Consider the following 17,170-nt stretch of genomic DNA (forward strand, 5'->3'; position numbering starts at 1 on the left):
AGCCACATAGCATCACATTTACCTCAGGCAGTCATTCAGTGTCCACGGCTGTTAGTTCACTGGAGAAATCAACTCCTTCACTAAATATATGACCTATATTAGCCTATATATTCATTATATTCTACTAAACCTGTTAGTGATGTCTTGATTATTTAATGTACGTTTAAATAAACCTGTCATGAAAATGACACTCACTGTGTATAAATGATTATATTTCAACAACGAGTTGGAGAAAAAACATACTTTTATAAATTAGATTTAGAAATTAATGCAAAAAAAGTCTTATTTGACGCTTATGAGTGTTGATTATTATACCTAAAAATAAATAGCAACTGAATTTAGGCTAATAGTTTTGCCTCTGTTTTTAACCTTTAGTGCAAGTAAGGGCTCCCTATAGTTTACAGCAATATCTTCAATAAACTTTGTTATAATTGATTTCATTTAAGGACAGACACTTTTTTTCTTCAGTAAACCACTGTAAAAATAAATAAAAAGCAATTTAGTAAAACTGCTGTACTGAACCCGCACCGTGACTTCAAAACCGAGGTACGTACCGAACCGTATGTATGTATGTATGTATGTATGTATGTATGTATGTATGTATGTATGTATGTATGTATGTATGTATGTATGTATGTATGTATGTATGTATGTATGTATGTATGTATGTATGTATGTATGTATGTATGTATGTATGTATGTATGTATGTATGTATGTATGTATGTATGTATGTATGTATGTATGTATGTATGTATGTATGTATGTATGTATGTATGTATGTATGTATGTATGTATGTATGTATGTATGTATGTATGTATGTATGTATGTATGTATGTATGTATGTATGTATGTATGTATGTATGTATGTATGTATGTATATTAGGGATGCACCGAATATTCGGCCACCGAAAATTTTCGGCCGAAAATGCCCCAAAAGAGCATTTTCGGTTTTCGGCCGAAAGACTTTTAACACCGAAACAACATGGCCGAAATGTTGTGATGACGCAAACAGAAACCGCGACCTGCACGTGCTTGTCTGAAGCAACATGTCTGCGGTGTGGACGTGTTTCAGTATATCTGAGAAACACCCACGTCTGCTCCATGCACAAGCACTGACAGCGAGAGCTCATGTTCTCGATGAGAAGAGGACCAGACTTCACTGTGAAACCGAACGCAATCTTTAACATGTGGGCATGTTTTAAGCGCGGAACACACTTCAATAGAGTGCCGAAGTAATGACGTCACTTTGTAGGCCAAAACGCGGAAGTGAGTAAGCATTTTAGCCCTATGGGTTCCCTCGCCCTAAAGTCTATGGGTTTTTTGAATGGGTTTTTGCTAAATCGCCTGAAATAAGGTCTGTGGTTAACAAAGCCTCTATATATTTTCACGTTTTAATCTATGACATAAAACACACTAGTTATAACCTGCTTGTGATTTTTTAAGACTTTATTGTGTCTTAAAAACGATGGTTGCTAACAAGTTGCTAAAAGGGACTACATCCTTTGGCGGGGACTTTAGACGTCATCGTGACAAACAGGCATTCTCTCACTAGCCCGCGTTTCAGCCTGAAGAATGAAGAACTTATGTGGCGTGAATAAATCGCGCTATTCGCGCAAAGTTGGATGCTTGAACATTTGGAGTTTACTCTCTTCACATGTTTGTCTCGTTGAGAAATGGCTGACATGGGCTGTGTTTACACGTCTTTTTGTGTTAAAATCTACTGTTAATGTGTGACAAAACTTAGTTTTAAGACTTTTTCAGTCGATAATGTAGTTGTTTAAAGCTCAAATCTGTGGTTTATTTATAAGAAGAGTGCCTATTTAAACATTTTATCTGGTGTTATCGGAGTTGTGAGCTCCAGTGAGTCAGCGGCGGTCAGCGCTTGTTTAGCCGGCGAGAGTTGACTTTCCTCGGCCAGTCCTTCTGCCGTCTGCCGCTGGCTCTGATGTCTCTGTGTCGTCTCCAGCTATAATTAGTCTTGTGGAGATTTAACGGCCCATATTTGCTCTCATGGATCTATGATTTGTTCCCTGGCAAATCGTTTAGGCTGAGTGCAAAGATAAGTTTCATTACTTGTTTATTTTTAGGCTATAACTGTACCGTTGTAAGTTAGCCGACTAGAACTGACTTTGAATGTTTGACTGAATTGTTTGCTTTATTTCATGTGTAGCTTATTATACGTTTTGTATTATTGATCATACATAAACTTGCATTTAACAAAAAGAGACTGGGTTGTGTTTCATATCATTTAATGTTATCACAGTGATTATCATATTGTCTGAAAAAACATTAACAAAAGATCAATCTCAGAGAGGCACGCATAAACAAGATTAGTTTCTAACATTTTTGGAAAAAACGAATGGCCAATATTTCTCATGAAAAAGTGGATAAGTGTTCATACACAGCGCAGATCATAATGAGCGAGCGTGTTTTTTAAATAAAGTTTGAGGAAGCTTGATGATGACGTTGATCCGCGACCATGGTGTGCTGTAGTCCGTTTATAGCCTACCGTTAGCATTTTATATCTGACGGCTTTATTTGGGCTTCAAAATGTATACATTTTGGATTAACTTGTAAAGATTATCTTGGTAGACAAAACGTGTAAGGGTCATTACTCTTTGTTGAACACAGATCTTATTTTTTGCGATTTTCCAAAAGTCTATGGGGAAAATGAATGGCTTTTTGATCGAGGGAACCCATGCGCCGCTAACTTCCGGGTTGGCCTACAAAGTGACGTCATTACTTCGGCACTCTATCTGGCGGCAGCGCGCGCGCGTGAACGCGATCATCTGTGAGCGCGATCGATCATCTCTTCCTAAAGAATAAACATGAATGAACATCTAAGGTGTGTTGAGGATACATTACAACTTACTGTCATGTGTATATATGTGGTGTAATCGCTCAGTCAGTGTTTCAACGGCGGAAAGACCTCATTATAACTGCTGTAAACTAAACAGTCATGTAGCATCATTTACCTCAGGCACCTCAGTGTCCACAGCTGTTAGTTCACTAGAAAAATCAACTCTTTCACTAAATATATGACCTATATTAGCCGTTATATTCATTATATTCTACTTAACCTGTTAATGATATCTTGATTATTTCATGTATGTTTAAATAAAATGACAGACACTGTGTATAAATGATTATATTTCAACAACGAATTGGATAAAAAACTATTTTATAATTAGATTTAGAAGTTATTGCAAAAACTGCCTTATGTGAAGTGTACATGTTTGTGTACGATGTTATTTGAGTGTTGATTATTAGACCTAAAAATACATAGCAACTGAATTTAGGCTAATAGTTTGGGCTCTGTTTTTAACCTTTAATATTAATGTGCAAGTAAGGGCTCCCTATATAGTTTAGAGCAATATATTCAATAAACTTTTAGTTATAATTTAATTCATTTAAGGACAGACTTTTTTTTTTCAGTTAACCAATAAAAATAAATAAAAAGCAATTTTGTAAAACTGCTGTACCGAACCGTCAGTTTTGTGTACCGCTACACCCCTATTCTACAGTTAACATATGGGCTATGGCAATCTTTGCTTTGATACACTATTATGTTAAAGGCCTACAGAGAAACTAAATGTATCTTTAAGCAGTTGCACTTGTTCTGAATGCACTTTCTTGTAGTAGTCCTACAGAGAACAATTTTAAATGCACTAGACCTAAATGCACTTTGTTTTTATGAGAGAACATTTAATTTAAAAACCTTTCTGTAGGCCTGTACATTATTATTTAATGTACAAATGAGTGGGGTCAAGTTAAACATTTTAGTTTGAATTTTATTTTATACTGTGCATTGTTGCAATGTGCTAAATAAATATTGGCATAACTTGTAATTGATTTATTCTTTGAAACTTTAATATTAATGTATGCAATTGCAATGCCTTGATTTTAGTAAAGTTAGTACACATTCATAGCGATAAATGCAATGGTACTAATATTTGGCATAATTTCTTTCGGTGTTTCGGTTTTCGGCCTTGGTTTCCTCTTTTTCGGTTTTCGGTTTCGGCCAAGAATTTTCATTTCGGTGCATCCCTAATGTATATATGTATATATATATATATATGCACATGCACACACACACACATACATATATACATATATATATATATATATATATATATATACACACACACACACACACACACAAATGTATATAAATAATTCTAGACTAGCATTGCCTTGACATTAGGTGACATTAAGGAGGAAAGTTGCAAAAAAATGTCAGAATTTTCCTTTTTTGGGGGAATTTTAAATACTGTTATACTGATTAAATGTTACTTTTTAAAGAGCACCTATCATGGAATTTTGAAATGTACCTTTCATGTAGTGTGTAACATAGATCTAAGTGAACAAAAACATCCTGCATAGTTTGAAATATGACAGTGCACCGTATATATAGTTATTTTCTTTCAAAAGTAAGAGTCGACTCCGAATCATTTTTAAGAATCGTTAGAAGACCGAAGCTTTTTCTCTGACTAGATGACGTCAACTTGTCAAGTTATTTGAATACGATACGCCCACTTATTGCGCTCCAAGACGCCAGTGAAAACTAGAAAACATCATGGCGACGAGACGCTGTGTTCTGAAGTGCCACTCAGAAGCAAACTTTTTTCATCTGCCCAAGGATGAGCATTTGAAGACTAAGTGGCTTGAAGACAAACCATACATCGTCGCGATTGAGTGTTTATTAGTCGTCAAATGTATGTTTCGCGATCTCAGGAAGCTTTTATTATGGACTTCTATTATGGCACATGGTATCTTCTTCGTCTGTCTGTACCATATATGGACTACATGTGCACAGAGCGCCCTCCGGCTGCCAGTATGAATTAAAAACAACACATAAGAGACTCAATCGCTCATGATTAGGCTACATCTGCGCATATTGAGGAAGTATTGAATAAAAAATACTCCTCTGTTTAGAAATTTGACACAGACATATGAGAATCTATCAATATGTCTCCTCATCTGCACACTTTTGAACTAAAAGCCCTGAGGGATGTTGATTTGTCGCGAGTCTTCGTGACGAGAATAGAGGAGTTTTTTTATGAATGAGATCAGCTGAGGCTCATATTACAATCAAACGGTACAGACGCGGTTTTCATATTCATAACTCCTGACACATATTAACAAATTACTGTCACTATAAGACTGGCGTTCCGTTTCCGAAAATATCTGCACAGACTATACCAATCACAACTGACTGGGTCATCGGACCAATCACCGCAGATTAGCGTCACGTAAAGGCGGGGTTTTGAAAAGTGAATCACTAAAGGAATCATTTGAGAATCACTGTCAAAACAGGTACAAATAAATGCATATTATAAGAAAACTAAAGTCTTTTTTGTCATTGCATGCATGCAAAACTGTTGTTGGGGACTTCTAAAACAATATTTGGAACATTTTAAATGCCATGATAGGTGCTCTTTAACTATTCCAATTAATAATTAATTGGGCTAACTTATTAAATTAACAGCCCTATTTTAAAACAAAAAACTATTAATGTTAATTATGAAGGTTGATCTGTGAGCCGAATGTCTGAATCAACTTCCAATCTGTTCCCAGCAGCTCAACAAAAGCACACCTGTGAATGGAACAAAGACGGACAAGAGACAGCCGTAGGGCAAAGAAAGAAAGAGACAGGCTGGAGGGACGACACCTACCTCCGAATAGTCCAGCTACAGCGGAGGGCTCAGAGTGGAAGAGAGGAGTGTTAGGGTAGGCAGCCGGAGAGCAGAACGAGTCTGACAGGCCCAGAACAGAAAGCACAGGAGAGCCAGAAATGGGAAAATTAGTCAAGTGAGACGGTTTACTATAAAGCCTCTATATTCAAGTTAAGAGGTAGGAGTTAAAACAAAAACTAAGTTTAATTTTTGGAGGGTAAAAAGCACTCAGAGGGGAAACCAAGGGGTAACGCCACTATGTTTCCTGAGGTCAGAAAACATAAAATCACACTGGGACGTCTGTACCTGAGAGGAAGCAGCCCATCCGAGCAGAGGGCTCGACGGGTGACGCAACGGAACTGCTCGATTCAATAAAGGGATTGTAATTATCTGGAGAACCAAGAAATGAAATTGACATTTGGGAAAAACTTTAAAACTTAAAACTCTAAGGATGGGAGAAATAGGAATAACTAAGAAAGGCAGCAAAGCACAACCAAGCAGGTTTTTGAGTAAGGTGGTCCAGAGACCATCATACAGACCCATACAGAAAAAAATAAAATAAAAATATTCAAGGTTATTCGAGATTTAGTGTGGGCAAAACGGACCACCAAACTCAAATAGGGCGCATACATTTTCAAGCAGTTCATTTGTACTTAATAACAGCCACTCTCACTCTTGATCACACTCATCATGTATATTAAACCAGCATTACTAGACCATAAAAGCGAAGTCTCCATATTACAGCTGTACAAACACAAACACGCTTTACAGTAGCAACAAACCATCTGTCTGTCACTCTCTCAAATATGTTATTGTTCGCTCTGAGAACATAATAAATAATGTCCTCAGCATAGAACAAACTCACAGAAGCTAGACTTCCCTTTATTGCTTTTACACAATCATAGAAAGGCACACACACACATATACACACAGGCTGTGTTTCAAAACCTAGGCTGTGGTCAGAATAGTATACTATCATACTTATCTTACCATTTCTGCAGTATATAATGCATATGACAATTGTATAAATTATAACTATTTAGTATGATCTACATTTGCCAAAATGTGCAGTACACAACCCAACACTGCAACAATCACTGTATAATAAAACTGCAAGTTTTATTTTTTCCTGACTTGATCCAGTTTATTCATTTGCATTAATGGTACCTTATTGTATTATTATTATTATGCCGTGGTTGTTGTTGTTGTTGTGTGTATCAATGCATTGAAAATGCCCAAATCATGAAATTACATTTTCACAATAAAAAGTCTTAAAGTAAAATCAGAATGTTACTATATATTTATGTGTGTATTGGTCTTATTGGTTTATTTAAAGGAATTAAAGTATTAAAGGATTAAAATGGATTTAAAGAAAATAAAGAAAAAGACATAAGAACAGTAAAAGTTCCAGTTCTATTGTAGTTAAGAAGTAAAAATAAGTTTCTCGTCAAATTCAGCTATGATTTACATAAATAATGTAATTTACAATTCAAAATGGTGAAATTTCATTAAAAATGTCAAGTAGTTTGCATCACTTGATATTACTGTTGGTTGTTGAGCGTTTTTATTGGAAAACAGTTGTCAAATATTAAATGTTTAGCTACTTACATTCTACGACGCACTCTTTCACAGCTATAACTAAAGTGTCATGTTGGAATTCGCAGTAAGCCCCGCCTTCTTTGATTTGATTGGCCATCTCACTTATTCTGACAGTGACGAGCGCTGTTAGACCGCTGAGGCAGGCCAGCCTAAAATAATGTAACATTTTACTTTTGACATCCTAGCAACAAAAAGAGCGGTGTGTAATGGAGTACAGCAGAGCAGCATCAACAATATCAAATATTGGGGGGGACAATTTGTCCATTTCTAATTATTCGGGGGGACTTGTCCCCACCCTCAATGTCTATGGTGGATATGCACTACTATTCTACTATTTCTACTGCGCTGCCTTCGCACAACATTTTTGGGCATCATAGGCGCATTTGAAGTTCAGTTAGATCTAAAAATACTGTCTAGGTAGGCAGCTCACTAGGTTTTGAGTACACAGCCAACATGAACTTGAGACACACATATCAGATATTTGAAGGGTTACTCGGGTCACTGCCCAGCGGGTCTCTGTGCACAATGTGGTGGAGGTTTCAGGACAAAAATTAAAGTGGAGGGAAAACAGACCAGCACGCAGCAGGCGAAAGAAAGCAAACAGTGCACTACATGAGAGAAAAGAACAGCCGTTTACCACCAAACATTTCATGACTGGGAGTCCTAGAGGAAAAACTAACAGCATCTGAAGACACAACAGGCAGATGGACAGGATCGACAACAGGTTTTGTAAGGAAAGGATTTAAGTTTGGAATGGAGTCGTCGACGGCCTCTGTAGACGTGAAAGGATCTACACGGCCAAAGACAAGACAGAAACAGAAAATAACAAGAAGAGGTTAGAGAGAGAGAGAGAGAGAGAGAGAGAGAGAGAGAGAGAGAGAGAGAGAGAGAGAGAGAGAGAGAGAGAGAAAACATGCAAACAGAGACTAACAGACAAATGAGGTGGAGACTGTTTGGTCTAGACTTAGTTGCTTTCAGATGTAAATAAACTACCATCACACAAGACTGAATGAGACATCCGAAACGGGTTGTAATGAATATGTAACAAATCGTGCATCTAATGTAAATGGACAGGATTGATTCTTTGAATCAGGACAAATATTAGAATGCATAAAATTGTATTTGACTGGCAATCAAATACATTCAGTAAACCTTTCAAATCAGTGTGATTTGCAGCTTTAAAGTTGTACTAAAATGATTAAATACTGGGGGAAAATTAATTGTGATTAAATCGCATCCAAAATAAAAGTTTGTGTTTACATAATGTGTGTGTGTGTACTGTGTATAATTATTATGTATATATAAATGCACACGCATGTATATATTTAAGAAAATTTTTATATTTGATTAAAAAAATGATATTTATATACAAGATAAATTATATATGCAGTATATACTATTGCATATAGTATATATGCAAATATTTCTTAAATGTATACATGCATGTGTGTGTATTTATATATAGACATAATAATTATACACAGTATACACATTATCTTTCCCCAGCACTTTTAAATACATAAATATGTATACACACACACAATATTAAATATTATTATTGTTATTAATTACTTATTATTGTAAAGCTGCAAATCCACAAACTTTTTACTGGTTGTGCCTACGGTTCAATACAATTTTTGCCTGATTTGCAGCTTTAAAATTGTTCTAAATGAATAAATTAAAAGATTTATACATACACTATTATGTATTACTGTTATTTAGAACTGTTATTATTATCCATTATACAACTTTGAAAAAAATATTTTACTGGCTGTGCCAAAGTTTCTATAAACGTTTAGCCTGATTTGAAGCATACAAAACATAAAAAAAATGTTTAAAAAAAAATTATATTATATTATATACACACACACACACAATATTATTGATAATTAAGTACAACTTTACAGCTGCAATTCAGCTTTTATTTACGGAAAATATTTAATAAAAAAGTACAATAAAAAGAAATCCCAAAAATTGTTGTCTTAAAATATCCCAAAATTCAATGTGAAATTCATCAACCTCTATGAACACCTCAATATACCTCTTCTAGCTATAATTTTTTTTACCATTAACATGTTAACGTAATATCAAAGGATTAGTTCACCCAAAAATGAAAATTCTCACACCATGTTCCAAGACTTGGAATATGTTCAACAAGTCAAAGGTGTTTTTGGAGTGCGCCAGCCCAAGTTTATCTTCGAGAAGTGTTTCTATCTTAAGCCGGTTGCACACTGTGCGGTTTATAATGGTCCTTTAGGATTGTTCCTTGTCAGACTGTACGAACATGATCCCTGCTGTAAGCCATGTCACACTGTAAGATCTCAGTTGGCATTAATGTCAGACTGTACGATAGTCAAGGCGCGCTAAAAACGGACACACACAAAAAAAAACTCGTCCGGAGATTTATATCATCAATCAATGACGTGTTCAGTGACCGTGAGCTGCATTACACGTGGGACTGAGGTCTGAGGTAAATTCCAGCGGTCATTAATCGGCTGTCGGTGACCATGTCAAACTAACGATCAAAGACTTCAGATTTTAGCCTAGGATCAGAGGAATCTTTTAGGATTTGCAAAATTTGTCTCAGGATTTTTTTTTGCCAAAATCGCACCGTGTGCACCCGCCTTAAGCTCATATGATTAAAGATTTATCCTTTTTAGGTGAGCGATTCCTTTAAATGCAGTAGGACATGACAGCACTCTGGTGTTGAACAGTGAAAAGCCTACTTAAAACTCCAACGAGCTTCAACTCACATCAAGATAATACATCTGGGAAAGTGGCTGAGCGTGTTTTATGCAGTATAATCCAATAAACACTGAACTGCAGGCTTTTTCTGGATCTGCCTGGCTAATATTGGAAACCAATATTATATCAGTTCCACCAGGTTGAATATCATGTTACACACTCTATCAGCTCTTTTGGTTAAAAATTAGGCCCTCGTTTAACAGATTTATTTAGATGCATGCAACAAGAACATGGTTCCTTTAAGCGATAGCATCAAGGATAAAACTCCAGAGGGAACATTCATGGCTTCAGAGGAGAAGACAGTGTTGATGTAAGCTCGATTTCTTTCAGATAAATATTAATGCAGATCTGTGAGTTCCTGTGGTGTGACCCGCTCACCTCCCCATGTGTTGGTTAAAGGCAGGCCGGTGGAGAGAGGCAGGGAGGCGGGCTGGAACGCGGGCTGCAGGTCCAACAGATCGTTCGGCACCTTCGGAGTACTAGAGCCAGACACAGAAACACACACGGATCACATTAATGTCTTCCATTAAACGGCAGTCTAAGCACCAAGCATTTCACAGTTATATGGCAAAGTCAAACTTGGCACGTTGATTTGAAGTGCTTAAAGTGGAGACTTAGGGAGTTGAGGGGAAATTCACATGCAATCAATACCTTCTTCACAGCCAAATCCTGTCTGGGCAGGAATTCACACACTTACAGCACAAACAAAAGAACCGGAGCCTGATTTTAAACTTTTTTTAACTACACAAAGCTGCGCAGTTTCAGGACAGCAGAGATTAATCTGATTTGAACAAACCCCTAAACGCAAGTATAATAGCAATAATGATGCTCGCCTTAGCAAGCATCATTAATAACGCATGTCCCTGTTGCTCCTTGGAAGACATCATCATTACAAGCACATACGCCTGTAACGCAATCGCAGAGTTTAACTTGCCGTCATTGTGTAGTCCAGCAAAGAGCCCTAATAAAACACTAAAAGCTGAAGATTGATGCCAAACGATTGCACATGTGCACTCATGCACCAACTGGGAAAATAATCACTCCCAGCCGTGTATCATCAGAACAGAAAGACTGAGGGATCAATCATCAAATATAGAGCAATTACTTCTGCCCACAATAAGACTGGCCGAAAACCATTTGAACTTTGCTGATTTTTAAAAATCAACATAAAATAGCCCTCTCAATATTTCACAATGTGACGTGTTTTAACTTATATAATATCAAAACATAAAATAATATGGTAACACTTTACAATAAGGTTCATTAGTTAACATGAACTAATAATGAACTGCACTTATAAAGCATTTATTTAGCTTTGTTAATGTTCATTTCAACATTTACTAATGCATTATTCAAATCTTGTTAACATTAGTTAATGCACTGTGAGCTAACATGAACAAAACAAGGAACAGCTGGATTTTTATTACCTAACGTTAACAAAGATTAACAAATACAGTAACACGTACTGCTTATGGTTAGTTCATGTTAGTTTATACACAAATGTTAACTAATGAAACCTTATTGTAAAGTGTTACCAATAATATAAAATATATAAAAATAAAAAATAATGGATTTTTTATGTACATATTTTAAATGTTATGTGTGTAATTTATATTCAACAAGTAGACAAAAGTGTACACATACATATAAACACCATCGTTCAAAAGTTTGGGGTCAGTAAGATTTTTAAAAATGTTTTTGAAAGAATTGATCAAAAATACAGTATAAACAACTATATAAAATATTACAATTTAAAATAACTGTTGTCTATGTTTATGTTTAAACATGTAATTTATTCCTGTGATGCAAAGCTGAATTTTCAGCATCATTAGTTTTTAGCCAGCCAAAAACACTAGCCGCTCTGCTGAAAACGTCTCGCTGTGGGCGCTTGAGAGCGTTTTGGCAGCGCAGCGGTTTTTTCGGTTGAGACTCTTTGCTTATGATACGGAATAGCCGCGGAAGTGTTTCTAGTATCTCATTTCACAGATAGTTGATTTCTGTATTGATTCTATATAAAAATGCTCTGGCTCTTGTTTTAAATTATTTTGTTCCGGTTATTATGCTTCTTGTTTTCATCTAATGACGTTGTACAAGCAGAATGTGGCGGTTGGTCTGCGTTGCTTTTGTCCCGCCCCTCCTCCATTGTGATTGGATGGCTGGGAAAAGTGACAGTGATGAGCGCTGCGTTTTACTCGTAGTTGAACATTCTTCAACTCTCGGCGACCAGTAAAAAATGGCGAACGCTCAGCGCTTGAGCATGAAATACTCGCTCAGCGCCTCATTACGCACATGGTGTTCTAAAAGCCAGCCAGCCGCGTGAAAAAACGTTTTGGTGGACACAAGGCCAGTCCAGTCTTCAGTGTCACATGATCCTTCAGAAATCATTCTAATATGATGATTTGTAATCAATACTGAAAACAGTTGTGCTGCTTAATATTTTTGTGGAAAATGGGATAAACTGAATTCCCAGGATTCTTTGATGGATATAAAGTTCAAAAGAACAACATTTATTTTACTTATAAATATTTTTTAACATTATGAATATTTTACTATCACTTTCAATCAATTTAAACCATCTCCGCTGAATAAAAGTATTAACTTCTACCAAAAACAAAACAAAAAAAATCTTACCGCAAACTGTACATGTATAAAACGATTACCTGTTAGCAAAGCTACTGGATGTGGAGAACAGGTCAATGGCTTGGGCGGTACTGATTGTTCCCGTCGCCGTGGAAACAGGAGAAGTTGCAGTCGTTGAGGATATGGAGGGCTTCTTGGACAATTCCTTTAAACGCTGCTCCTTGGTGAAGGGAAGACCAAACAGGTTAATTACATTGTTAATTGGGTATCCTCCAATATAATCCTAAATCTACCCTTTTGTAGATGGCTGTTACACACCTTAAGTGCTTTTAATCGAGCCTGCTCCTCCTCCAGAGCAGCCTGCTTTTCCCTCTCATCAACTTTGGTGAAAGAGATACCCGTGTTGGCCAAGGAGGAAACCGCATTGGACAGCGTACTGGCTCTGTGTGGAAAGACAGGCAGAGGATCTGATACAGTAAACATGCCACCGTTGAAAGCGCTAAGGTTGCATTAGTGGACTTCAGCGCTACTAGCATGAGCACGGAGCACATTTTTACTGCTTCCGCTGCTACAGGAACCAAACTTGACTCTTTTTGTGGTAGTCCAGGGTCAATGTTAGCAAAGCATGCATTTTTTTAACCTACATCCATTTCAAACTGCAAGTCATCAAATTCCTGTAAATTCCTCCCGTATAGTTTAGTTTACACACAGTTGACTGATTGTCTAAGAAGTATATGTAACATTGAATAAAAAATGGTTAATCAAATAATGTAACATTATCTGACCTGATAGAGGATAGCAATACTTAAAAAACAATCAAATAAATAAAAAGAAAGAAAGAACCAGAACACACACACACAGTTTTATATCTACTGAAGGTAAATTAAGATTTCTAGATGGCAGTATTATATTGTTGTCTGCATAAAAATACAATATAAGGCTTTCAAAATCCTGTTTACTTGGAAAAACTGCACAGAACTTTTAACCTGACACAAAACTCCCTGAAAAACACCCCGCTCCCACACACACACGCTCAACACATCCAAAAGTCGCACACACTTGCTAAATGCAGAGCATGAAGACAGCAGCCCCCTCACATACTAGAAAGTTCAAAATTAACTGTTTGTAAATCACTGTACCTGCTGGCGGCTGTGGAGTCTTTGACCTTTTTCCCCTCTAATGAAGCCAAATGCTGCTCGAGGGCGTCCAGAAGGCTACTAGGGGCCTGGAGGAATGGAAACATTACATTATCTTTCACGTCAGGACACAATGACCACAGAACAAATATATACACGCAACATTTATGGACGATTGTTCAATTAGGAGGCACGTTCGACAACTTGAAATCTTGAAAAATGAAACGTATCCAAAATGTAAAAAAAAAAAAAAAAAAAATCAAACGAGGACCTAACTATGAACAACCTTCCACTAGATTTTGGAATAAAGTTTTTCATGTTGTACTTTATGGTAATGATTTGATATTTGTCACATTTTGGAGAAAATGTTTAAAGAGGTCATGACAGACTTTGAGGTTCTAGCGCAAAAAAAATACAAATATATAGATCTGCGGTCATATACAACACAGTGTACTGTTTTCTCTATGTTCCTTTGTGAAATCTCCATTACATTGTCTCGTTTACAACATATTCTGATGTCAAATGCTACAAACAAACATATAATCCTCAGATGCATGACCCCTTTAATAAGTCTTGGACTTGATATAAATAAACTATTATTTTTGAAAAAATAAATAAATTTTTTTGAATAGATACGGACACAAAGGTACTTCCAGATTTTAAAATGAATCATATCTGTTCTTTGACAAACTTCATTACATTATACCTATAGAGAACCTTTTTTTTTATGTTTTATAAAATGTTTGGCATGATGATAATGACAAAATATTAGGGTAATTACAGTAATTCTATATTATTAGTTATTACATATTACTAAACGATACATTGTTCACATAAATACCGAATGAACTGAAATCCGTACTTTAAATAACTTTTTTTAAATACCCCACACACACAAAAAAAATTACTACTGATAGAAAATGTCCCCCTAATTGGAGAATCACTACTGTACAAAAACACAGATAGCATGCAAAAGGTACAAACCAAAGGCTTCGAACACAGAGAGAAGAGAGTGAGATGCAGGTACTTACACAAACTGTAAACTGAAAACGAAAGATAAGGAAAGATACAGAATATAAAGGTGGTAGTTTAACAGAGGCGTTTTCAGAGTATTTCAGAAACTGCAAAATAGTGAAGAATAAAGAAAAACCCAAAGAGCTTGCAAACTGAAGTTCTTTTTCTTTTGACATAAATTATTTTACATATTATTTAACTGCAATCCAACAAAGGGGGATATATAAATATATAAATGTTTAAAAATCATCCAATGAAAAAACAATACTAACTGATCACAACCTCTGAATATTGAGGGGAACCTGTCCCCAATTAACATTAAAGGGAATGGGTCTAATGCTATTTCCTGCATTCTGACTTATTTACACTGTTAAAGAGTTGGATTCTCATGTTTTCAAAAAATTAGTTGGACATATGACAGTATTTTTATTCCAATTACACTCCTTCAGGATTCGCATAAGTTTCAGAAAAAAATTAGTATGGCCCTGTAAGACATCATAAAGGGCAGAATTCCTTGTATGGGCACTTCTCCGGGATGAGTGTGCGCGCAACAAGCTTCGCTCGGCTTACGGAAGCAGTCAGTAGCGCGGTAATTTTGTTTTTAGACCACAAAATCAATAATGTCACTAAAGAAGTGTGTTTTTTGCTGTAAGGAAAAGCTTCCCAAATAACCCAGCATTAAGTACGCAGTTTGTTTTTCTGGGGCAGCAACGGAGTTGTGTAAGTGTGTTTGATTGTTCCCGTTTTGGTGATTAATGTTCCCAGCGCTAAAATATCCTGGCCATGAGTCGAAACTGCAGGTGGTGAGTGAAACTGCATCAAATGTCTCTGTTTTGTTGGCAATCGGCATATAAATGTAAACAACACAAAGGTATAGTGAATCGAGAGTTGTCCAGGGATAATGCCATGATATATATTGTGTGTGTGTGTTTGTTTATATTACATTGTGGGGACCAAATGTCCCCACAAGGATAGTAAAACCTGAGATCACCTACATTGTGGGGACATTTGACTGGTCCCCATGAGGAAAACATTGTATAAATCAGACTAAATTATGTTTTTTTGAAAATGTAAAAATGCAGAATGTCTCCTGAGATGGGTAGGTTTAGGGGCAGGGGCAGTGTAGGGGGATATAATGTACAGTATGTACGGTATAAAAACCATTACGTCTATGGAAAATCCCCACAAAGATAGTGAACCAGACGTGTGTGTGTGTGTGTGTGTGTGTGTGTGTGTGTGTGTGTGTGTGTGTGTGTGACTCTTTAGCTCCACCCACAGCACGCCTTTACAAGCCTGGCTGTTTTCACAAAGAATCGGTGCAGCGTATCTGTCTTTTATAAATATGAGCAAACTAAAAACTCTTGGGATATATTAAAGATGCAATACTACTCTATAGATACTCGAGATTAACATGAGATTGGCAGAAACTGTGTGTGTTATGTACCCTTTAATGATGATTCTGCCCTGCTGCAACCTTACAAAAAGAGTCGCATTCTTTTTATATGGTCACCTGAACACACAAACATGTAAAAACCTAGCTGTTGAAAAGAAACAAAACAAAAGTGATCAAACCTAAATCTAGTCCTGAAACTTGTAAGCTGCTTATAGTAATCACACCTTTATGTGCTGTATGAATCAAGCATTAAGGACCCCCACCAGTGTCATGCAGAGATGTCCGCATGCACCGGCCACTGCAGGCCTGCGGGTTTGCAGCCGCACTGCACAAGCAAATTAGCTGCAGTTCTAGAACTCTCAGACGACTTTTCATTCTACAACTCATGTTTAAGAATTAAGATTTCTTGGTAACTGCAGGTTAGAGAGTTCTACAACCCGCACTTGTTTGAATCTAACGTAGCCGTGCTAAGTCTTGCTGTGGAGCTCAAGCCGTGTCTTGCAGGAAAAAGGCAGAGTGACAGATAAGTAGCCGACAGGCAGAAAGGGAAAGCAGTCAGTCAGTAGGTTTTTCCTCAAAACCAAGGTCAATATATTTGCGTCCTCACCTGTGACAGGTCCGGTATGTCCCCTCGATCGATTCCCACTTGCTGTAATGAGCAGGAAAGAGTTTTTAATGTGCGCCCCATGCGTATTGGCTCATTATATAAGCTGAGTTACACCATCCTACCTCTGCCACTTTGAGAAACTCTGAGATTCTCGTCATTCGAGTGAGGAATTTCTTATAGATGTCCAGGCCTTCTTTACACTGGGCTTTCTTCATGTCAAAGTACTTCTCTGCAGACGAGAAAAGGTCTGAAGTTAGATTTGTAAATAGGTTTTCATTCCCATTTCCCACCACATTTTAAGGGAGCTTGCTTGCTTCACTCCGTGACTTCACCAGACCGAGTTATGCTTGGCATCTGTCATCACAACATGACCCGAAGCGGCTCTCACTAGTATGTCAGTCTCTCACAGAAACTCTCAT

The 17,170-nt window shown here is 36.8% G+C and overlaps 1 protein-coding gene across 26 annotated transcripts in view; it reads right to left on the minus strand.

Moving 5' to 3' along the window:
• Positions 1-17,170, minus strand: part of picalma (phosphatidylinositol binding clathrin assembly protein a) — a 72,208-nt gene that overhangs the window by 19,040 nt on the left and 35,998 nt on the right. For 7 of the 26 annotated variants that reach the window (XM_079805125.1, XM_079805144.1, XM_079805122.1 and 4 more), the window contains exons 8-16: positions 16,874-16,980; positions 16,752-16,793; positions 13,741-13,826; positions 12,920-13,043; positions 12,682-12,821; positions 10,400-10,500; positions 7,914-8,066; positions 5,984-6,067; positions 5,678-5,758 (exon numbers count right to left, since the gene is read on the minus strand). In XM_079805125.1, coding sequence (XP_079661251.1) covers positions 5,678-5,758; positions 5,984-6,067; positions 7,914-8,066; positions 10,400-10,500; positions 12,682-12,821; positions 12,920-13,043; positions 13,741-13,826; positions 16,752-16,793; positions 16,874-16,980 — 918 coding nt within the window. The remainder of the gene's footprint in view (positions 1-5,677; positions 5,759-5,983; positions 6,068-7,913; positions 8,067-10,399; positions 10,501-12,681; positions 12,822-12,919; positions 13,044-13,740; positions 13,827-16,751; positions 16,794-16,873; positions 16,981-17,170) is intronic. The other 19 variants (XM_079805139.1, XM_079805136.1, XM_079805130.1 and 16 more) reach the window with 5 other exon arrangements.

This window comes from Gobio gobio (assembly GCF_949357685.1).
Source record: "Gobio gobio genome assembly, chromosome: 22".
In the NCBI taxonomy this organism is placed as follows: domain Eukaryota; kingdom Metazoa; phylum Chordata; class Actinopteri; order Cypriniformes; family Gobionidae; genus Gobio; species Gobio gobio.